Source organism: Quercus lobata, chromosome 7 (assembly GCF_001633185.2).
Source record: "Quercus lobata isolate SW786 chromosome 7, ValleyOak3.0 Primary Assembly, whole genome shotgun sequence".
Lineage (NCBI taxonomy): Eukaryota > Viridiplantae > Streptophyta > Magnoliopsida > Fagales > Fagaceae > Quercus > Quercus lobata.
This window is the reverse complement of record NC_044910.1, coordinates 32,328,118-32,352,055: the sequence shown is the minus strand read 5'-3', so window position 1 is coordinate 32,352,055 and position 23,938 is coordinate 32,328,118. Positions and strand designations below refer to the sequence as shown.

Here is a 23,938-nt window from a genome sequence, read left to right as displayed (position 1 = left end):
ATTAAATGACAATAGCATTAGTATATTACTGAGAAAGCTACTTGTAGCATTAAAAGGAGTAAGTTAAGCACGAGAGATGCACATGGGAGTATCTGTGGAGCTGCTAGTGGACAGATGGCTAAAGGTTATTGGAGGAGTATAATTTGGGAAGTTGTTATAAGTACTTAGAGGAGGTTATTAGATTTCCCGCTCTTTTCATCTTCTGGTACAGTAGTGATTTGTAGTATAAATGTAAAGGTATACATTGTAATTCATTTCCACCTTTTGTAATCACAATTCAGAGCAATAAAATCTCTCTCATTCAGAAAATTTTCTCTCTTCGTTGTTGAAGATTCTCATAGTTTCTTTGATATTTTGCTTGATTGTGATACTCTGTTTTTCATTTCTGATCTTTAACACAAGACATACTGAGAATTGTAACCCATTTGCTAGGTTCATTCTCCATTGCCTTCAACTAGAAAAAAAAAAAAAAAGAAAAAAAAAAAAAAAAACGACTAATACCCATTAGATTCACGCACAAACTCCTTTACTATTTCACATAGGAAAGGAAGGCGTCGGGCACTGTCTGGCCATGATACCGCCAGTTTAGACAAAAAAAACATTATATTTTCCAGGTCTGCGTGCAACTTGAAGAAATATGGATCAAGTGATGCTGCTGAAAACGGAGACGATGATGAAGAAGAGGATGTTGCTGAAGCTGGAGATTGCACTTCCACCACTGCCTCGTAGTATAGTCGCCCTCTATAGGCAATAAGGTCAGCATAGTACACCGGTGGGACCAGTGATACAGGTTTAGTGCACCGAACAAAGATGAAGCACATGTGGTATATGAGCTTCTGCAATTCATCAGAAGTAAATCCATGCTCGTCCCAGAGGACATAGTAGTGCGTGGGCTTGCTTGTCCCAAGTCTTCCATAGTGGCTAAAAAGATAGAAATCAAACTCAAATGGGTGAACAATTGTTGTGTCCACAACTGTGCCAGGAGACGCATTGCCAGTGGGACCCCCATCCCTCTCGTTCTCCAGAAATAGACGAGTCCGGTGTCGCTTTTGGGCTACGATAAATGTGATGGCTGGGGAGTTTTGCAGTGCCATCTTCAGATCTAGCAATTCCTCATTTAGAACCATTTCAAATTGGCTGTCACCTACACCATCACGAAAAACCACAATATGGTCTGGCAAGACAATATTTAGCTGAGCATACAATTGAACAAGCTCCAAACACATATTCCCAAAATCCAGAATCCTCTCCTTCCGATGGAGTTGTGCTCAGACACGTGCTGCGTAGCGATTTGCAGACGGCCAGTTCATGGTAGCAACAACAACTGCGATGGATGGACTTGCGAAATCCCTAGCACCAGGATGACTAACATCAGCCCCCACGAACATTACATGGTCATTGCCTCCAAAATGGTGGGAGCGGGTCATTAAGCTCTACATTGCTGCCTCCAAGCTTGGCATTCATCTTGGTAGCAAGATTTGCAAAATACTGGTCATTCGTTCTGCAGGTGGACAGACAACACTGCTTCACTATACCAACCTTGGTCTCAGAGATCCACTTCAAATATTATTAACCAGGATCCCTCCTAGACATCACACAAAGTAGAATTTCTAAATGTCCTTTGCCTTTCTTATAAACCTCTTCATTAACACTTTCAAGTAGTTCAAGCAACACATCAACCCTTGAGTGTTTATTCATTGAAGTGCACTTATATATGAGAGGCTCCTCCATGTGGATCCCCAGATTTATGCACCGATTGATAAGCTTTGGAATGAAAAAATCAGGATTCAGACTCGATTTATAATCATTAGAGCTGAAGTCAATAACACCCCACCTGTCAATTCTTTTTCCTTCCACAACCGATTTTCCAACAAGATTCCACTGGCATTTCTCTTTGTCAACTGTTATCTTTATCACTTTTCCATTCTGAGCACCTAGCTTCAACTCAGGTGGCCCAAGAACACGTCCTCTAACTCTTGTCATGCTTGTGTTTACTTCCATTCCAAAATTTTGAGCCATTCCTCCACAGCATTATTCAAACTGCATCAAGTGATTCGATGCAATCAATTAATGTAAGGAAATCCATGTCAACTAATAAATCTTGAATCTTAAAATCTTAAGATATTGAATATAAAACAATTTTTTATAAGCTTTGTAGTCGGCCAAATGTCTTAAGCTTTTCTATTTTCATCTATCAGAAGATCAGCATGATATAGGAGATACAAGGTTTATCTGTCCCACATTTATTAGTCCAGTAATAGCAGGTTACTTAATTGTAAATAATCCATTTAGCTCTACATTACTCACACTTCAATCATCATACATGCCTATCATAGTTGGTGCAGTGACCGAATCAATGTCAAAAATAAAATAATAATGATGCTCAGTCACTGCTTAGTAATAATTGAAGGTGGCCAGCATGAGTTAATAGTAAAAAATACAATATTAATTTTTTTTTTATCAGTAAGTTAAGCATGCATGATGTATGTGGCGGTTTTAGCCCTTTTCATGGCCAAACTATGGCAAATAGTAGGCTACTAACAATTTTCTCTATTCTCCAAATGAAAAAAAGTGAAAAATTTATATCATTTTAGCATTATTTTCAAGTGTAATCACAGTGAAACAACCACCTACTAATACTGACGTCACTCGTGCACCCTAATTTGTTGTTTAAATGCATCAACATATAAAGCAACAATAGAAGTTCCATGCTAATTACATGCTATCAAAATAAAAAGCATGAAGTTTGAATGCACATACCCACAAGGTTCATTTTCTGAGCGTCCCACGCTGCATATCTCTCTCCCTAACCCTTGGTGGCACTAGTGATAAGTTCTTCAAAATGGTACCCGCATTTCCATCCAAACGCCCCTTTGGATACCTTTGCCCCTCAACTAAGACACAGAACTCCATTGGTACAGCTTTTTGATTACTCGCTTTTCCTAAATTCAAGAAGGGAATATCCTTGTACATAATATCCTTGCCATAGTATGTACAAGGATATTTCCTGCTTGGATTTAGGAAAAGCCAATAATAAAAAAGCTGTACCAATGGAGTTCTGTGTCTTAGTTGAGGGGCAAAGGTATCCAAAGGAGCGTTTGTACCATTTTGAAGAACTTATCACTAGTGCTACCAAGGATATTTCTCCCTGAAATAGTCAACAATTCTAACTTGCCTAGGTGGATTCTGGCATTCTGGGTCTTCCTTAATGAATGATACTTCTCGTGTATTCTCCCTTGTTAACCCCCGAATTATGTATTTTTGTCTGTTATTCCAGTGAGTAAAGTTAACTTTGAGACCCCCCAATGCATCCTTTACATCTCTCCTAAACCTTCGGAAATGATCTATATTAAAGTTTGGAATATGCTCCCAGAGGAAATCTAGAACTGACATTTTCTTCTGAAATGCCAGAACTGAGTAGTTTCCACAGAGTGCTAGACCCTGGGACGTGGACTTTAGGCTATGTTGAAATCCTCTAGATGCTGTGATGCCCCACCCAAGATCATCTCCTTCCCTAGGCTCTCTAGGGAAAAAACTCCGCCCAAAAGTGATCATGTGCCTAGATGGATTCTCCTTCATTACAACATCCATTCCATGTAATACATCTCGGGGGATTGACAAGAGTTGTCCATTTAAGTAATCCTTCAACTTGCCAAACTTAAGCTCATTCACAAGATTTATGGTAACTACGTATGAACCACCCTTCATGTCTTCACCCTCATGGACTTCCACATCAATTTTTTCAGTGGGCAATGGTACGACACTGAATATGTTCTTCACACCATCATATACAGTCCTTGACGAGGGAAATTCTGCAGGATCATCAGAAGATAATTTGTTTCTAATTACTGAAAGAACAGATTTTGATATTCTCACAGGTCGACCATTCCTGGGGGGCACTGCGGGTTTGACATCAACACCATCTTGCATTATAATAGTATTTGGGTTGAATTTGACAGGAAAATGATTGGCACGAAGTCCAACAGTCCTTATAGCAAGCATGCTACCTTTATCAGGTCGTTTTAAAGGGATAATCTTCTCTGAATCTTCTGAAATTTCTTTTAATTTCAATTTTTCAACACTAGGATCTGTAGAAGGGGTAAATGTTGTTAATCACTGTGGCTGCTAAAAAATATTGAATTCAAATTGCTCTATTTTCTGCAATAGAAAGCATTTTCTGTTGGCACATGAGATCAAGAAATTGACCATAGCATGAAAATTTTCAAATACAGAAGAAGACTGTACAACTTTCTTTTTTGAAAGAGGGGGAGCCGTGCTTAAGCTCAACACATCAAAACCTCTCTCAGAGAGAGAGCAATAACAACAAAAGAAACAGCTCTCTCCAAAATTGATCACACACTAGATCAGCAAAGCATAGGCTGCCCCAGAAAAATAAACACAGACATTATTAACAAAGGTACTCATAGCACTGCAAGTGAACGGTATATTCTAAATATAAAAAGAGCCCATGAGAATAGCCACACTACAGTACATTTGTTTTATTCAATTCGCACTGTTATTCCCTCAAAAAAAAAAAAAAAAAAAATCGCACTTTTACGCCTACTTCTTTTTATTTTTTTATTTTTGGTGGTAACTTGCTTATAATAATAATAATAATAACAACGACAACGTAACAAATTGACACAATATTTTCACAATTGTTGAAGTGTTAATTCTTTATATATCAAAATAAAATAATAAAATATCATATTGGAACCAACCACAACTAAAAATAAAAAGTAATGTGAAAAAAAAAAAGGTTATATTCACAACATTTTCATAACAAATTTTAGGTAGAAAATTGTTATTCTAATTTAAACTTACCAACAAAATTACTTTTTTTTTTTTCACCAATAACAACCCGTAACAATCTACTACTTATGATTTATAATGAAAATGTTATAAACATAGCATTTCTCTTGTGAAAATGTTAAGATATTTTGTTGTCGTCACAATATTTTCACTAACTATTGAGGTGTCAATTTTTTACAAATCAAAGTAAAATATAATAAAGTTATAAAAGTGTTATGAAAATGTTGTGTCATCCTTTGTGTTTCTAGAATTTTTTTTTTATTAGTCAATTTTTGTTAAGCCAAAATTCACCGTTTCACGTACAATTTTCTTTGGTTGAATTTTTGTAATTTTGGAAAATAGTAAATATGTCATATTGTTATTCTCTCAATTAAACCCTAATGAAAGTTTATGATTCTTAAAATATTTCATTGTGTAATGTCTAAAATACTCCCACTAAATTTTAACATGTCAAAAATTTTCTTCACGTATTTTGAGTTCTAGATGGTAGTAATACTCAAAAAGTTGAAATAGTGATATAAGGTGTTTTATTTGTTACCTAGAGAACATTGATTTTCTAGGTTTAAATCTTCAAAACTTATAACTAATCTAATAGAAAATTGGATAACATATGCCTTTTGTTTTTGTTTTTTTTTTGCCTAAAATGGGTGTTCATTAAAAACTAAGCTAAAGATTTCATCTAGACTCATGTAGGATGATAAAGAAGAAAGTATGAATGATAGAATTTTCATTGTGCATGGTTAAAGGTATTTGATGAAGATCTTCAATTGTAACATATGACATCATTCATTATAAAAATTTAAATATTTTGACAATGCTTTAGAAAAAATCAATTGCTTATTGTTGAAAGATGACATTCGTTATCATTCTTAGAAATTTTTAGTGAGTGGATATTGCTTTTAGCAAATAAGTAAAAGAAACTATTATAGTAAAATAGATATTCATATATTAAATAGCTACTGTAAGGATACAATTTGTAGCGGTCCAAAAAAGATATTGGGTTCGTACATTTAAAGGCCCGAATAATATCATTTGTAGAGCGTGGGCTTGAAAGGCTAGGACTGAGTCACCAAGCAGCGGTTAGCCATGATGTCTATGGAAATTTGCATGAAGGGGAACCTGACGAGTTTTAACGAGACCTTCTTCTGCTGGCGACATGAATGGTTTCGGTCTTTAGACCTCGTCCGAGGAGCTTAACGTCATTATTCTCCTCTTCTAAGACCTCCTGGCCCCCGGGGCCCCTTTCTTCCTTGGTTTGCCTCCCTTTTATACTAGCATTTATCCCCCTCTAGTGTCCACGTGTAAGCTCCACTTTCTGGGGTTGAGACTTGTCCTATCAGTCCATACCTGGAGTGGTTGGGAGTGGTTGTAAAAGCTGAATAGCATGGTGAGAGGCATGGACCTGTCAGACGCAAAGTTCTTTATTAATGTATTGGAAGCTTTTTCACTTGGCCGGCTCCTGCATTGAGCTCGTTCTTTCCTTTAGGCGTTCTATGGGGTGCTGAGCATAAGATCGTCCTCAGCCATATCCTTGGGCCTTTTTTGGGGTTTCATTATGCGTCCTCGACAATAGTTCTCCTCGGCTTAGGCCTTGGGTCTTAACGTAAAGTGGGCCGGGGCCACAAATTCTCAGGCCCCACAGCTACCATAACTTTGGGTGTGATCAAAATTCTTATATGAATGAGATTAAATTTGTATGATATAAATTTTTTATGTATATAGTTTCATACTTTTTCAAATAGAAATTTATCTTTATTTTTTCACTCAAGAGGTAGCTAGCACATGCCTTGCACATGCCACCCTAACTAATATATATATATATATATATATATATTTATTTATATAAAGTCCATACATAAAGCTACAAGGACATGGCTACAGTAAGTTTGGTTTATTCAATTCTCACTGTTTCTTTCTTTCTTCTTTTTTTTTGTTTGGGGGGGTGGGGGTAATATCACCAATTGAACAAGCTTTTTGTACATATGAGCTATTAGCTTAAAAAAAAAATTTGACACAACAAATTGCTACAATATTTTCACAATTTTTGAAGTGTTAATTCCTTATAAGCCAAAATAAAATAATAAAATATCATACTGAAACCAACCACAACTAAAAATAAAGGTATTATGAAGAAAAAGTATAGCATCCATAACATTTTTCACAACACTTTCATAACAAATCATATGTGGTAAATTATTATTGGTTATAATTTAAACTTACCAATTAAATTACTTTTTTGCCCACCGATGACAACCCGTAATAGCCTACTACTTATGATTTGTTGTAAAAACGTTGTAGACATAGCATTTCTCTTGTGAAAATATTAAGACATTTTGTTATCATTATAATATTTTTACAACTACTAAAGTGTCAATTCTTTATGAAACAAAATAAAATATAACAAGATTATAAAGATATTACAAAAATATTGTACCATTATGTTGTGTTTCCATAATTTTTTTTGGTTTAGTCAACTTTGTTGAGCCGAAATTCACTATTTCACATAAATTTTTCTTGGGTTGACATTTTGTATTTTTTTTTTTTTCGTATTTTTATCTTTACGTACCATTTTAAGTAAAAACAACACCAAAAAAAAAAAAAAAAACACTTAGGATAAAAACACTTTTCATTCTTTATGTTTGTAGTAGTTCACAATTCCTCCTTAAACTTTAAAATCAAACAATTTTTTCCTTAATGTTTTGGAAAAGAACAAATATTTCATATTATTATTCTCTCAATTAAACCCTAATGAAAACTTATGATTCTTAAAATATTACATTGTGTAATGTTTAAAATACTTCCACTAAATTTTAACATTCCAAAAATGTTCTTCCCATATTTTGAGTTTTAATTGGTAATAATGCTTAGAAAGTTGGAATGATGATATAAAGTGTTTTATTTATTACCTAGAGAACATTGATTTTCTAGATTTAAATCTTCGAAACTTATAATTTATCTAATGGAAAATTCGATGACACATGCCTTTTGTTATCTTTTTTTTTTTTTTTTTCTTCCTAAATGAGTGTTCATTAAAAATTAAGCTAAACATTACACCTAGACTCGTGTAGAATAATAAAGAAGAAAGTATGAATGAAAAAACTTTCTTTGTGTATGGTTGAAAGTATTTGATGAAAAGTTTTAATTATAGCATATGACATCATTAATTATGAAAATTTAAATATTGTGACAATGTCTTAGCAAAACTCAGTTGCTTATTGTTGGAAGGTGATGATATTCATTATCATTCTTAGAAGTTTTTAGCGAGTGGATAGTACCTTTAGCAAATAAGTACTAAGAGATTATTATTGTAAAATAGATATTTATATATAAAATAGCTACCCTAACTTTGTGTGTGATCAAAATTTATATATAAGTTGTAAGTTCATATAAAACTAACTTTACTTCATGTATAACATATCAATTTTATAAAAAAATTTATCCTTACATTCATTTAAAGATATACGTTAGAGATGTTTAGAATGTGGGCATCTTTTTTGTTCTTCTAATGAAATGCCACTTTTTTGAGGAGTTGCAGTATATTATTGATTGGGGTCTCCTCTCTCTCCCTCCATACAAACTTAAGAACCATGGTATGATATTGTTACTGATGTATATATAGGTATATACATGGATATGTTGTAATAATGATGTTTGAGTTTGGAGAATATAGTTTCATAAAGTTGTTAAAGTGAAAATTCAAGTTCTAGAATTTTCTAAGTAAAAATTCGAAATTCAGCATTTTCGATTAGTCGAAACTTTGGCTCGATTGATCGAAATGGCAAGAAAATAATCTTGGAGCCTCTGGATGAATCGATCGCAATTCAATTTCTGTTTGTCAATCAAAAAGAGCACTCGATCGATCGAAAGGAACTTTCAATTGATCGAAAGTCGTAAAACAGGATTTTTTGCAAAAATTTTTGGAGACTGTTTTGAATATTTGAAGATGTATCAAGTTTTGTGAATAGTTTTATGAAACATTTTGACTCTCTATACGTGCTTTTTGATGAAATATAACCATATGGGTAGAAATAGAGACTTAGACTTGAAAAATCTTGTGGTTATTCTACAGAATTGCTATCTGTAGAACCCAACATTTTTGTTGTATCTCGGGGATAAATTTGCGATAATCCTTAGCAATAATAGTGTGGGGGCAAATATTGTCTAAAGAAAACGATATTGTGCCTCTAAGTTATCTATTTTCTGTTTGTCTTTTGTGTAATATCCACAACAGTTGCAACTGTGAGTGTATTTCTTTCTTGTTCCTCATGTTTGTTTGGTTACCACAAGAAAAACCTTCAGTTCCTTCCAAAGAATTTGGGCTGATTGCATATACATGCACCATGGAGCAATTTTGTTTTTTCCTTAGGAACGCATTGCCTGCCTCACAAGGATAGCCTCTTTGGCTCTCTCTATTCGTTCTATCCAAGTTCATATATACCTAGTAATTGTTACTTCAAGTAAACTAAAACAGTAAGTCGAAAGGTGAAAATTTTTAATAACTTTTCATAATTATTGACGTATCTTCTTGTAATTGTTGCATAACAAAAATAATGGTAGTGATAAACCTATGTAAAAGTGATATTACTTCAATTATAATTTGTGAACTTAATAAACAAGTTGCGAGCAAAAAAATTGTATCCAGAGAATTTTGCTCAAATTAGAACAAAGTTGTCATTATGATTTTGTTTTTGTTTTTGTTTTTTTTGAGACGAAATGATAGTAGGCTTTATTCAATTAATATCATGTTGTATAATGGGAAAGAGAAATGAGGGGCATTCTTCTAACCAAACAATAGCCTCCTCATTTTCTTTTGCAGCACTAGCTAAAGCTAGAGCAGCACAGTTACATTTTAAAGGAACAGAAACAAAGGATATACTAACAAATTGTTCACATATAAGCTTAATATCCTCCAAAATCCAAGCCATCTCTAGAGTGTAGATTCTATCTGAATTAATGAAGTCCACCAGCTCAGCAAAATTACTCTCAACAAAGACCTTGGAAAAGCAAGTGTTTAGACAAAACACAAGGGCCTTACGCATGACCACAGCTGCTGTCCACAGAGAGTGCAACTCTTTCCTGACACGTTCACAAGATGCTGCCAACACTTCCCTTTTTGAATTACGAATAAGAAAACCCACACCAACTGAAGCTTTAGACCAAGACTGTGAGAGAGCAAGGTTTAGTTTGAAAACTAAATCAGAAAGAGGAGGAGACCATTTCCTATCAAGTGCTATCGGTACTGCTAATCCAGTCTTATTAACCTCCATGAACTCCATCACATACACCGAAGCTTGAGACCATAACCCATCTGAACAGGGGCTTTTATTTTCAAAGATGAATTTGTTTCGACAGGTCCATATCATCCAAAGCGCTACACACAAAATTTCAAATTCCGGAGAGTGCAACTGATGCAAGGTAGCATCCATGATATCCATAAACTGGATGTGCAAGGGAAAAACAAAAGAGTTCCTAAAAGGAGCTTGAAGCCAAACGGCTTAAGCAAAGGAACATTCCCAGAGAAGATGACTACACGATTCCGTTGCATCTGAGCAAAGCACACAGGAGTAAGAGCTGGATATACGTTTATCAAAAAGCTTGGTACGAAGAGGAAGACTGTTAGTACATGATCTCCAAATGAAAGATTTGATCTTCGGAGGAATCAAGGAAGACCAGATGCTATTCCAAAAAGAATGCTTACAACCTGAATGTGAAGAAGATGCCAAGTTGCCATAGGAAGCATTCTCCAACTCCCTTTGAAGAAAATAAGCACTACGAACTGTGAAGTTTCCAGCCTTATTTTTTGTCCAAATCAGCGAGTCTAGAGGCAGTCTGAAATTTAAGGGGATAGATTTAATGATGTCAGCTTCAAAGGGATAGTAAACCGAATCAATCAAGGTCCCTTTCCATCTCGGCTGAAAGGAAGACGTGTCAATAAGGTCTGCAACTCTAGCTTCTGAAGGAAGAATAGTCCGAGGTGAAATGACTTTCTGATTAAAGGCCATAGGCAGCCACTTATCTTGCCATATATTGATCTTAGTTCCATTCCCCACCCTCCATTGACTTCCTTGAATCAAAAGAGTTTAACTCTGAGCGATACTCCTCCAAGCATAAGAAGAATGAGATGGGATTGGCGCATCCAAGAATGAACCATTTGAGAAGTATTTGGACTTAAAACACTTTGTAAAACAGAGAATCTTGACAATGTAGAAGTCTCCACCCCTGTTTAGCAAGTAAGGCCAGATTAAAACTTTGCAGATCACGAAAATCTAACCCACCATCCTTTTTAGAAAAGCAAAGTTGTTCCCAACTAAGCCAATGAAACTTCTTTTCCTCTTGCTTTTGGCCCCACCAGAATTGCCCCATCATAGAGTTGATTTCATTACAAAATCCAGCAGGTAACATAAAGCAATTCACAGAATATACCAGGATTGCTTTGGTGATAGACTTGATTAGAACTTCTCTCCCTCCTTGAGAAAGCATTTTGCCTTTCCAGCCACTAAGTTTGGATTGAACCTTGAGTTTAATATCAGCAAAAGCCTGTTTCTTACCCCTACCAATAATAGGAAGAAGCCCAAGATATTTCTCAAAGGGAACTGAGGAAGTAGCATTTAAAAACACTTTAATTTTACTCCATCCTCTCCATAGAAGTATTCTTGCTGAAGAAAATGGAGGTTTTATCACAGTTCACCTTTTGTCTAGAGGCCTTCTCATATATATAAAGGATCTCCTTGATAATCTGACATTCTTCAATGGAAGCATTGCAAAATAGAAGTCTATCATCAGCGAATAGCAAATGAGTAATCATAGGAGCACCCCTAGAGATTCTGACACCATGCAAACAGTTAGCTTGAGCAACTTTTTGAATCAAAGCAATAAAACCCTCAGAGCATAAGAGGAAGAGGTAAGGAGATAATGGATCTCCTTGGCGAAGACCTCTAGAGGGCAAGATATAACTAGACGCCACTCCATTCATTAAAACAGAATAAGATACTGAGGTGATTCCCACCATTACTAGATCCACCCAAAGGGGATGAAACCCCAGCTGCAACATCAGAGCTTTAAGATAATCTCATTCCACTCTGTCGTATGCCTTGCTCATATCAAGTTTGATGGCCATATGTGACTTATTACCCCTCCTTTTAGTCTTCATGTAGTGTAAAATTTCAAAGGAGATTAGAATATTATCTGTGATAACTCTCTCAGGCACAAACGCACTCTGACAATCAGAGATAATCGTCCCCATAATTTTCTTCATTTTGTTAGCCAGAACTTTAGAAATGATCTTGAAAATTACATTACGTAAGCTTATAGGCCGAAAATGAGACATAGAATCGGGATTTTTCCTTTTAGGTAAAAGGGTGATATGAGTAAGATTAGTACTGCTTAACATAGTTCTTGAATTAAGATAGTCAATAACAGCTCTAGAAACATTAGATCCTACAATGTGCCAATAATATTGAAAGAAGAGAGTATTCATACCATCGGGACCAGGTGCTTTAGTGGGATGCATCTGAAATAATGCTATTTTAACCTCATCATCTGTGAATTCTTCAAGGAGGGAGATGTTCATCTTAGGGGTAACTACCCTGTCAACATGTTGAATAACTTGCTGGAACAAATTAGAAGAGGTTGATGTAAAAATTTCCTAGAAATATTGGCCTGCAACAGCTTCTAGATCAGATTGTTGAGAAACCACAGTCCCATTAATATCTTTAAGCTTAGAAATCACATTGCCACGTCTTCTTTGAGAAGCCACCCCATGGAAAAACTTGGTATTACGATCACCTGACTGTAACCAAGATACTTTAGCCTATTGATGCCAATAGGCCTCTTCTCGACAGATTAGTTCATTAAGTTCAGCCCTTGTAGCATTCCTCAGTTGAATTCTAGAGAAATCCGAGGGGTTATCATGACAATCCCTCTCAACATTCGAAAGGAGCTTCCTTTTGGCAGCAATAGACTTGAATAGACTTCTAACATTCCCACCTCCCTAATGAAGTAAAGCAACCCGGACAGCTTTAATTTTCTGTGAAATACAATACATAGGAGTGCCCTACTGAGGAGTATCCCAACTACTTCTGATAACCTTTTCGCATTCAGGCATCCTAGTCCATAGAGCTTCAAACAGGAAAAACTTGTGTTTATGTCCTCTAGCAATAACAGGTACGGCTCCTTTAATGTCAGTCAAAAGAGCTAAATGATCAGAAAAACCAAAAGGAATATGAAAGAGTTTGGAGTTAGGAAAAAGATCCAACCACTCCTGATTGTACAGCCCTCTATCTAATCTCACATAAACCAGATTGCCCCGGAATCTATTATTACACCAAGTGAATTTGGGACCTTCAAAACCCAAGTCTAAGAGAGAACAATCATCAACAACACGTTGGAATTCAGCAATCTGAGACAAAGGTCGTGAACCATTCCCCCAATATTCATCAGGATGTAAAATTTCGTTAAAATCACCCATAATCAGCCAAGGAAAATTCCCTACCAAATGTAAGTGACGAAGAATGTTCGAAGACTCACCCCTCTACACTGTCTCTGGGTGACCATAAAAACCAGTAAAACGCCATTGAACACCATCCTTAGTAAGAAAGGCATCAATATGACGAGGTGGAAAGGTTTGCACAGCAAGGTCAATATTCTCATGCCATAACAGAGCATGTCCACCCCCCAAACCATAATGAGGAACCTCCACTCCTTGTATAAAGTCCAACTTTCTCTTCAGATAGGCCAAACCACCTTTATCAAGCTTCGTTTCACAAAGAAATAAAACTTAGGGGACCTTCTTCTACTGTTAGACAGTGAAGTTTTAAAACTGCCTAAGGAATCCCAAGCCCTCGACAGTTGAGACTAAGAATTTTCATGGAGTATGAAGGGGAGGTAGAGAGCCACACCTAGAAATAGGAAGAGGAGAAGAAGCAGTTGAAGATTCAATGGCCTATTTTTTTCTGATGAGGATGTAAATCAGTGCAGGTATTAGGATCACAGGTTACAGCCAATCTTTTGGATGAAAGTAGATTGGGAAGATCAACATCCCCAGAATTTGAAATTTTCTTGTTACGGATTACTCGTTTCCAAGTACGTAATGTGGATTTCTCCAAATCTATCTTCTCCACTAACTTATCCGAAGATAACCCATCACAGTCTAGAAAGCAAGCCCTAATTTGAGAATGCAGAGTACCGGGTGAGCCTTAGGAAGAAATGGGCTCAATTTGGAATACAATCTTCTGACCCACGTGCACTATGATATCTTAGGCCTCGTTAGACGTAATGCAGCTTAACGTGGGCCGGGACCACTTTGGCATGAGACTCATTGAGTCACTCTAATTCAAGGAAGAAGGAAAAATCATAATTGGGATTTGTATGCGTTTATCTCCGTTGGTTATTTATTTATGTTTTTACTGTATTATTTTATATTTGCATTGTTTTCAGGGCAATTTGATGCATTTGGGAGCTTAAGGCAAAAATTGATTATCTTGTATTAAATGCAAAATTACTACTAATTAATATGAACTACTTAGAGTTTTTTCTTTTTTTAGAAATTTTATAGACAAAAAGTTTGACAAAATTTTTCATACTTGTTGATGTAGCAGATTGATAGTGGTAAGTAAAAAAGCGATGTTAGTTGTATACTTAAACGAAAACTAGTAAAAGTTTGCTAACTCAACTCTTATTATTATTATTTTTTTTTAGAAGTGCAACTTTCACAATATTTTTTATAACAAATCCTAGGTTTTAAGTTGTTTTTTGTTTTTTATCTGAAAATATCACTATAATTATTTGTTTGCCATCAATAACAACTTATTACTTAACATTAGTTGTAAAAATGTTGTGAAAAATATTGTAGACATTGCATTTTTCTCTTTTTTTTAAATTTTTTTTTCAGGTAAAAAAACATTATTTTATTTATTGATTATAAATAAACCTATTGGTTAAAATTTGGGGGCCTTTTTTTTACTTGGGGCCTTAGACGACCGCATTTCTTACTATAGCATTCCACCGGCTCTGAATTTGTTTTTTTATTTATTTATTTTTAATTTGCACAAAAAATGGGACGAGAGTAAAGGATTAACAGTTTAAAAGAAATAAACATACAGATTTAGCACCGGATTTTTTTTTTTAAAAATCGAAAATTTAGGACCAAATCTATAAAACGTGGAACTAAATTTTTATTTAGCTAAAATTTACGAGTATTTAAGTTTTAAATATTTATAAGAGTCCAAGTAGGAATGAATTTAAAGGTAGAAAAATTAGAAGTTTAAACCGGAGAAATCCTAGAAATAGTAGTGTATGTATATATATGATGCCAAACATCAAAATTTTATTCATATACACGTCAAATCATTGCAATGCGTTCTTTCACGTCACATAACGCGTAAAAGAAGAAAAAAAACAAACACGTTAAAGAAGACCACACTGACTCCAAAAACCCAAACACAGATGAGTGAGGTTCCACTGCACAAACCATGACAACTAATAAAAAACACAGAGATGACATATTAAGACTCGAACATAACCAAATTATTACAATAAATCATCCAAACAAACCATCTGTCTTTAGAGGAAACGGAAGGCATGACAGACTGAGAATTGTAACCCATTTGCTGGGTTCAATCTCCATTGCCTTCAACTAGAAGTAAAAAAAAGCAACTAATAACCCCTTAGATTCACGCATAAACACCTTTACTAGTTCACATAGGAAAGAAGGGCGTCGGCCATTGTCAAGACAGTAGCTGTCTATCTCCTCACCCCCTTTATGAAAAGAGAAGGAGAACATGGGGCCATGATACAGCAGTTTAGACAAAAAACATTATATTTTCCAGGTCTGCGTGCAACTTTAATAAATTTGGATCAAGTGATGCTGCTGAAAACAGCGATAATGATGTTGATGATGAAGAAGAGGATGTTGCGGAAGCTGGAGATTGCCCTTCCACCACTGCCTCGTAGTATTGTCGCCCTCTATAGGCAGCAAGGTCGGCATAGTACACCGGTGGGACCAGTGATACAGGTTTAGTGCACCGAGCAAAGGTGAAGCACATGTGGTATATGAGCTTCTGCAATTCATCAGAACTAAATCCATGCTCGTCCCAGAGGACATAGTAGTGTGTGGGCTTGCTTGTCCCAAGGCTTCCATAGTGACTACAAAGATAGAAATCAAACTCAAATGGGTGAACAATTGTCGTGTCCACAACTGATCCAGGAGAAACATTGCCAGTGGGACCCCCATCGCTCTTGTTCTCCAGAAATAGACGAGTCTGGTGTCGCTTTTGGGCTACGATAAGTGTGATGACTGGGGAGTACTTGATTTTTTGCAGTGCCATCTTCAGATCTAGCAACTCCTCATTGAGAACCATTTCAAATTGGCCCTCACTTACTCCATCACGAAAGACCACAATATGGTCTGGCAAGACATTATTATTTCGCTGAGCATACAATTGAACAAGCTCCAAACACATATTTCCAAAATCCAGAATCCTCTCCTTCCGATGGGGTTGTGGGCAGACACGTGCTGCATAGCGATTTGCGGCAGGCCAGTTCATGGTAGCAACAACAGCTGCAATGGATGGACTTGTAAGATCCCTAGCGCCAGGATGATTAACATCAGCCCCCACGAACATTACATGGCCTTCGCCTCCAAAATGGGGGAGCGGGTCATTAAGCTCTACATTGCTGCCTCCAAGCTTGGCATTCATCTTGGTAGCAAGATTTGCAAAATACTGGTCATTCGCTCTGCAGGTGGACAAACAACACTGCGTCACTATACCAACCTTGGTCTCAGAGATCCACTTCAAATATTTGTAACCAGGATCCCTCCTAGACATCACACAAAGTAGAATTTGTAAATGTCCTTTGCCTTTCTTAGAAGCCTCTTCATTAACACTTTCAAGTAGTTCAAGCAACACATCAACCCTTGAGAGTTTATTCATTGAAGTGCACTTATATATGAGAGGCTCCTCCATGTGGATCCCCAGATTTATGCATCGATTGATAAGCTTTGGAATGAAAAAATCAGGATTCAACCTCGATTTATAATCATTAGAGCTGAAGTCAATGACACCCCACCGGTCAATTCTTTTGCCATCCACAACCGATTTTCCAACAAGATTCCACTGGCATTTCTCTTTGTCAACTGTTATCTTTATCACTTTGCCATTCTGAGCACCTAGCTTCAACTCAGGTGGCCCAAGAACACGTCCTCTAACTCTCGTCATGCTTGTATTTACTTCCATTCCAAAATTTTGAGCCATTCCTCCACTGCCAATATATAGAACATAACAAATGAAATAATATTTAATAAAATCACCACAGCATTATTCAAACCGCATCAAGTGATTCGATGCAATCAATTAATGTAAGGAAATCCATGTCAACTAATGAATCTTGAATCTTAAAATCTTAAGAAATAGAATATATAAAACAATTTGTTATAAGCTTTGTAGTCGGCCAAATGTCTCAAGCTTTTCTATTTTCATCTATCAGAAGATCAGCATGATATAGGAGATACAAGGTTTATCTGTCCCACATTTATTAGTCCAGTAATAGCAGGTTACTTAATTGTAAATAATCCATTTAGCTCTACATTACTCACACTTCAATCATCATACATGCCTATCATAGTTGGTGTAGTGACCGAATCAATGTCAAAAAGAAAATAATAATGATGCTCAAGTCACTGCTTAGTAATAATTGAAGGTGGCCAGCAAGAGTTCATAGTAAAAAATACAATATTAATTTTTTTTATCAGTAAGTTATGCATGCATAATGTATGTGGCGGGCTTTGACTCGGGACCTCATCCTTTACTCACATTGTGAGACGTGGAAGTGCCATTTGAACCAGCACTTATTAGTATAAAAAGCTAATAATTATTAAACTCATAATTACAACATGAAAGCCAAGTGCACAATCTGTGAAGTTTTAGCCCTTTTCATGGCTAAACTATGGCAAATAGTAGGCTACTAACAATTTTCTCCATTCTCCAAATGAAAAAAGTGCAAAATTTTAAATTTATATCATTTTAGCATTATTTTCAAGTGCAATCATAGTGAAACAACCACCTACTATTACTGATGTCACGCATGCATCCTAATTTGTTGTTTCAATGCATCAACATATAAAGCAACAATAGAAGTTCCATGCTAATTACATGCTATCAAAATAAAAAGAATGAAGTTTGAATGAACATACCCACAAGGTCCATTTTCTGAGAGTACCACGCTGCATATCTCTCTCTCCCTAACCCTTGGTGGCACTAGTGACAAGTTCTTCAATATGATACCGGCATCTCTATTCAAATGCTCCTTTGGATACCTTTGTCCTTCAACTAAGACGCAGAACTCCATTGGTACAGCATTTTCTTTATTGGCTTTTCCTAAATCCAAGCAGGGAATATTCTTGTACATAATATCCTTGTCATATTTCTCCTTGAAATAGTCAACAATTCTAACTTGTCTAGGTGGATTCTGGCAATCTGGGCCCTCCTGAATGAATGAAAATTCATGTGTATTCTCCCTCGTTAACCCCCGAATTATGTATTTCTGTTTGTTTTTCCAATGCGTCACGGTAACTTTCAGTCCCCCCAATGCAACCTCTACATCTCTCCTAAACTTTTGGAAATTATCTATATCAAAGTTTGGAATATGCTCCCAGAGGAAATCTAGAACTGACATTTTCTTCCAAAATGCCAGAACTGAGTAGTTCACACACAGTGCTAGACCCTGGGACGTGGGCTTTAGGCTCTGTTGAAATCCTCTAGATGCTGTGATGCCCCACCCAAGATCATCTCCTTCCCTAGGCTCTCTAGGGAAAAAACTCCGCCCAAAAGGGATCATGTACCTAGATGGATTCTCCCTCATTACAACATCCATTCCTTGTAATACATCTCGGGGGATTGACAAGAGCTGTTCATTTAAGTAATCCTTCAACTTGCCAAACTTGATCTCATTCACAAGATTTATGGTAACTACATATGAACCACCCTTCATGTCTTCTCCCGCATGGACTTCCACATCAATTTTTCCAGTGGGCAATGGTACGACACTGAATATGTTCTTCTCACCATCATATACAGTCTTTGACAAGGGAAATTGTTCAGGATCATCAGAAGATAATTTGTTTCTAATTACTGAAAGAACAGATTTTGAAATTCTCACAGGTCGACCATTCTTGGGGGGCACCGCCGGTTGGACATCAACAACATAGTGCTTTATAATAGTATTTGGGTTGAATTTGACAGGAAAATGATTGGCACGAAGTCCAACAGTCCGTATAGCAAGCTTGCCTCCTTTGTCAGGTCGTTTTACAGGGATAATCTTATCTGAATCTTCTGAAATTTCTTTTAATTTCAATTTTTCAACAACAGGATCTGTGGAAGGGGGAAAATGTTGTTAATCACTGTGGCTGCTAAGAATATTGAATTCAAATTACTCTGTTTTATGCAATAGAAAACATTTCTGTTGGTACATGAGATCAAGAAATTGACCATAGGATGAAAATTTTCAAATACAGAAGAAGATTGTACAATTTTCTTTGTTTTTGAAGGGGGGCTGTGCTTAAGCTTAACACATCAAAACCTGTCTAAGAGAGAGCAATAAAATTAAAAGAAACAGCTCTCTCCAAAATTGATCACACACTAGAGCAAATTAAGCGTAAGCCGCCCCAGAAAAACAAACACTGACATTATTAACAAAGGTACACATAGCGCTGCAAATGACGGTATGTCTATATCTAAAAAGAGTCCATACGTAAAGCTACAGGGACATGGTTGCCGTAAGTTTGGTTTATTCAATTCTTACTGTTTCATTGGCTTTTTTTTTTTTTTTTTTTTTGGCGAGGGGGGACATGGCTTTGGCATTCAATTCTCACTGTTTCACCAGCTTTATTTTTATTTTTTTATTATTATTATTTTTTTTTTTGGGCTAATATCACCAATTGAACAAGGTTTTTATTTATTTTTTAATGTACATATGACCTGTTACCTTAAAAAAAAAAAATTAATACAACAAATTGCCACAATATTTTTACAATTTTTGAGGTATTAATTCCTTATAGACTAAAAAAAAAAAAAAAAAATATCATACTAAAACCAACTACAACTAAAAATGAAGGTATTATGAAGAAGAAAAAAGTGTGACGACTACAACATTTTTCATAATATTTTCATAACAAATCATATGTGGTAAATTTTTATTGGTTATAATTTAAACTTACCAATTAAATTACTTTTTTTTGTTCACTAATAACAACCTGTAATAACCTACTACTTATGATTAGTTGTAAAAACGTTGGAAATATAGCATTCCTCTTGCGAAAATATTAAGATATTTTGTTGTCGTCATAATATTATCACAACTACTAAAGTGTCAATGCTTCACAAGACAAAATAAAATATAAAATAATAAAGATATTATGAAAATATTGTACCATTATGTTGTGTTTCTAATTTTTTTTTTGGTTTGGTCAACTTTGTTGAGCCGAAATTCACTATTTTACATACATTTTTCTTTGGTTGACTTTTTTTTATTTTTTATTGTATTTTTATTTTTATGCACCATCTTAAGTAAAAACACACACACAACCAAAAAAAAAAAAAAACTTAGGATAAAAACACTTTTCATCTTTTATGTTTATAGTAGTTCACAATTTCTCCTTAAACTTTAAAATCAAGTAATTTTCCCCTTAATATTTTGGAAAATAACAAATATGTCATATTATTATTCTCTTTGTTAAATCATTTGGATACACCTTATTTTTGCTGAAACTGAAAACTGAAAACATTGTAACAAAATAATTTTTAAATGTGTGAATAATGCCGTGGAACCTATTTTAAATTTTTTTTTTTTTTTGATGAACAGTGCACTGTCTCCTAAAAACTGTTGCACATGAATCAAAAAAGAAAAAAGGACCCGCAAATGTAAAACGCAACTCAAAACGTGGATCCAAACACTCACATTATATCGTGTAATGTCAAAAATATTTCCACTAAATTTTAACATTCCAAAAATGTTCTTCATGTATTTTGAGTTTTAGTTGGTACTAATGCTTAGAAAGTTGAAATGGTGATAAAAGGTGATTCGATGACACATGTCTTTCTTTTTTCTTTTTCTTTTTTTTCTTTTCTTGCCTAAATGAGTGTTCATTAAAAATTAAGTAAGCTAAATATTGCACCTAGACTTGTATAGAATGATTAAGAAGAAAGTATGAATGAAAAAAGTTTCATTGTGTATGGTTGAAAGTATTTGATGAAAAGTTTCAATTGTAGCATATATATGACATCATTCATTATGAAAATATAAATATAGTGACAATGTCATAGCAAAACTCAGTTTCTTTTTATTGGATAGTAATGATATTCATTATCATTCTTAAAATTTTTTAGTGTGTGGATGGTACCTTTAGCAAATAAGTACTAAGAAATTATTATAGTAAAATAGATATTTATATATTAAATAGCTACCCTAACTTTATGTATGATCAAAATTCTTATATGAATGAGATTAACTTTACATGACATACATTTTTATGTATATAATTTTATACTTCTTCATATAAAAATATTATCTTAATTTTCTCACTCAAGAGGTAACACATGCCTTGCACGAGCCACCCTAACTAGTCTATATAAAAAGTGTCAATGCCTATATCTACAGTGCTTTGGTTTAGTTAAGTCAAGTTTTTGTCTATTTTCTAAGCCAAAATTGTGCGCTTTGTTTTAAAAAGCAAAAAGTCACAATTTAACAAAACAAAACTTGATATAAAGCAGAGAAATTTCTGTAGTATTTTTGGCCTTTGGTGAGCATAAACTCACCGTTTCACAAGAGCTAGCCTTCTTTCTTTTTTTTCTTTTTTTAATTATTTTTTTAAAACATATTACCATTCATACCACTTTTCTGGCTCATTTCATTTTTTTCTCTTTTAAATATTCATATGTGGTGATAGTGATAGAGTGTTTTGGTTTAAGAGCTGTTCAATTCCTATTGATACACTTGCCTTCTTCTTCTCCATTTTTTTTTTTTTTTTTTTTTTTGCGGTAATATCATCCGTTGAACTTGTTTATATAATAATAATAATATATTAACACAACAAATTGCCACAATATTTTCATAATTGTTGAGATGTTAATTTTTTATATGTTAAAATAAAATAATAAAATATCATATTGGAATTAATCACAACTAAAAATAAAGGTATTGTAAAAAAAAAGTGCTATATCCACAACATTTTTCTCAATATTTACATAACAAATCTTAGGTGGTAAATTGTTATTCTAATTTAAACTTACCAATGAATTTACTTTTTTGCTCACCAATAACAACCCGTAACAACCTACTACTTATGATTTGTAATAAAAATGTAGTGTATATAGCATTTCTTTTGTGAAAATGTTAAGACATTTTGTTGTCGTCACAATATTTTCACAATTACTGGGTATCAATTCTTTACAAGTCAAAGTAAAATATAACAAAATTATAAAGGTATTATGAAAATATTATGTCATTCTTTGTATTTTTAGAATTTTTTTTTTATTAGTCAATTTTTGTTGAGCTAAAATTCACTATTTCATATACAATTTTCTTATGTTGAATTTTTATATTTTGTATTTTTTTTCTTTATAAACCATTTTAAGTAAATACACATAGTTTTACACATACACACACAAAAACAAAAAAACAAAGAGTAAAAATAAAAATAAAAACTTAGGATTAAAACACTTTTCATCTTTTAATGTTTGGGGCAGTTCACAATTCATCCTTAAACTTTAAAAACTAGTAATTTCCCCCTTAATATTTTGGAAAAAAAACAAATATGTTATATTGTTGTTTTCTTAATTAAACTCAAATGAAAACTTATAATTATTAAAATATTCCCTTATATAATATCTAAAATACTCCTGATAAACTTTGTAATATTGCTATCATCACTCTTATATCGTTGGAAATGCTCCAAGTAAACTTTGTATTATTGTTATCATCACTCTCATACTGTGAAACACCCATTACTATATTATATACTTTGCTTATCTTCAACGGCATCGCCTCCTAATAGAATTTGATTCTAGACAAAAAAATTCTTGTTACAGAGAAACAAATTTAGCACCATAACTTTGGGCATCGCCTCCTAATAGAATTTGATTCTAGACAAAAAAATTCTTCGTTACAGAGAAACAACTTTAGCACCATAATTTTCCAAGATGGTTGTCCCAATTTTATTAGCGCGCGAAAAAAAAAACAAATAAACAAACAAACAGAAGATAAGAAAGAAAGGCAGAAAAGAGAAGAGATCGATCTAATACCAGCGACAGGAGGAGGAGGAGGAGGAGGAGGAGGAGGAGGAGGAGGCTGAGGCTGAGAAGGAATAGATGGGGCAGCGCGTCCCACTTCCACCCACTTATTATCACCCTGGCCTGTCACTACTCTTCCTCCACTACTAGCACTACCACTAGCACCACCAACCTTGCTGGCCCAGCTCGACCCCTCAGACGTGGGACCCACCCATTGACTCCCCGGAGGACCACCACCACCAACACCCACATGTGGCTGTGGTTGTCTTGGTCGTGGTGATTGTTGTTGTTGTTGTTCCGACCACACCTGAGTTGCACCATGCCAAGGAGGACCCCTCCCTCCTCTTCTACCAGCTCCTTCTCCAGCAGCACTTCCCCTAGCACCACCTCTTCCACCTCTATCTCCTCTGCCTCTACCTCTTCCTCTTTCCCTTCCTCTTCCTCTTCCTATGTACCCACCACCACCAGCTTCTCTTTCCATTGGATCTCGGGAGCGAGCTTCGGACTCAAAAACTCGCTTCGCTTGCCCCACTCAGTAAGGAATCACAAACCAAACAACGCTGCTTTGATTTTGATTTAGAGAAGTGAAACGAAATGAGTTTATGCGTCTAGGACTGCATTATATATGCTATAATAACTGAAATTGTGAAAAGACGGAATTACCATTTTGGCATTTGCTTCTTGTAGAAGGAAACGACATTTTGGATTTAATTTAAAACTACAACTGTTTACTTTTACAAAATGTCAAAAGGCAAAAGGACACGAAAGAAAAAGAAAAAGAGGAGTTGGCGGGAAAATCTCTAAGTTTTTAGTTCTAGAGTTCTAATTCTAGAAATTTTCAGAAG

General features: G+C 35.0%; 1 protein-coding gene and 1 pseudogene across 1 annotated transcript; both read right to left on the bottom strand.

The window, feature by feature from the left end:
- Positions 1–494: 494 nt before the first annotated feature.
- LOC115951921 lies at positions 495–11,821 on the bottom strand (annotated as a pseudogene).
- A 3,332-nt stretch (positions 11,822–15,153) lies between these two features.
- Positions 15,154–23,662, bottom strand: LOC115952529 (protein argonaute 2-like). Its single transcript, XM_031069698.1, has 3 exons — positions 23,106–23,662; positions 18,002–19,178; positions 15,154–17,070 (listed from the first exon to the last, which is right to left on the bottom strand). Exons 1-3 carry the CDS (start codon positions 23,572–23,574, stop codon positions 15,612–15,614), a joined length of 3,105 nt encoding a protein of 1,034 aa, XP_030925558.1. The 5' UTR covers positions 23,575–23,662; the 3' UTR covers positions 15,154–15,611.
- Positions 23,663–23,938: the final 276 nt, after the last annotated feature.